The sequence below is a fragment of the Haliaeetus leucocephalus genome, unplaced genomic scaffold (assembly GCF_000737465.1).
Source record: "Haliaeetus leucocephalus isolate CR32 unplaced genomic scaffold, Haliaeetus_leucocephalus-4.0 Scaffold339, whole genome shotgun sequence".
In the NCBI taxonomy this organism is placed as follows: domain Eukaryota; kingdom Metazoa; phylum Chordata; class Aves; order Accipitriformes; family Accipitridae; genus Haliaeetus; species Haliaeetus leucocephalus.
The window spans coordinates 12,525,841-12,526,270 of record NW_010972775.1 but is presented as its reverse complement, the minus strand read 5'-3'; the positions used below and the strand labels follow the sequence as shown (position 1 = coordinate 12,526,270).

Below are 430 nucleotides of genomic sequence, written 5' to 3'. Positions count from 1 at the left end.
CCCACTCCTCGCCGGGGCGAGCCCGGCCCCGCCGCCGCCGCCGCCGCCCTCACCATTCTCCTCAGGGCCGGGCTGGGTCTCGGCGCCGACTCTGGCTCTCCTCGCGCCGGGCAGCTCCTGCTCGTGGTTCGGCGTCGGCGGTGGCGGGGCCTGTCTCCATCTATCGGGGCTGAGCTCGGCAGCAGCGGAGGGCTGGGTGGGGAGAAGCCGGGCGAGGACAGCGCTCCGGGGGCGAAGAGAAGAGCGGAACGAGGAGGACGGCGCTGGCTCGACTCCGCACCGGGACCCAGCGCTGGCGGCGGCCTCGGCCCGGCGGCTTTTTCTCATAATTGTGCGACTCGGCCGGCGGAGAGCCGCGGCGCTGCCGCGTCAGCGCGCACCGCCCCCGGGAGGAGGGGGAGGCCGGGGCGGTGCGGCGCTGCCCGCTCCT

The 430-nt window shown here is 76.5% G+C and overlaps 1 protein-coding gene across 1 annotated transcript in view; it reads right to left on the bottom strand.

The window, feature by feature from the left end:
* The window catches only part of TRPM7 (transient receptor potential cation channel, subfamily M, member 7), a 60,771-nt gene extending 60,468 nt beyond the window's left edge, over window positions 1–303 (bottom strand). The window contains exon 1 of the mRNA XM_010571910.1: window positions 54–303. Coding sequence (XP_010570212.1) covers window positions 54–56 — 3 coding nt within the window. The 5' untranslated portion in view covers window positions 57–303. The remainder of the gene's footprint in view (window positions 1–53) is intronic.
* Window positions 304–430: the final 127 nt, after the last annotated feature.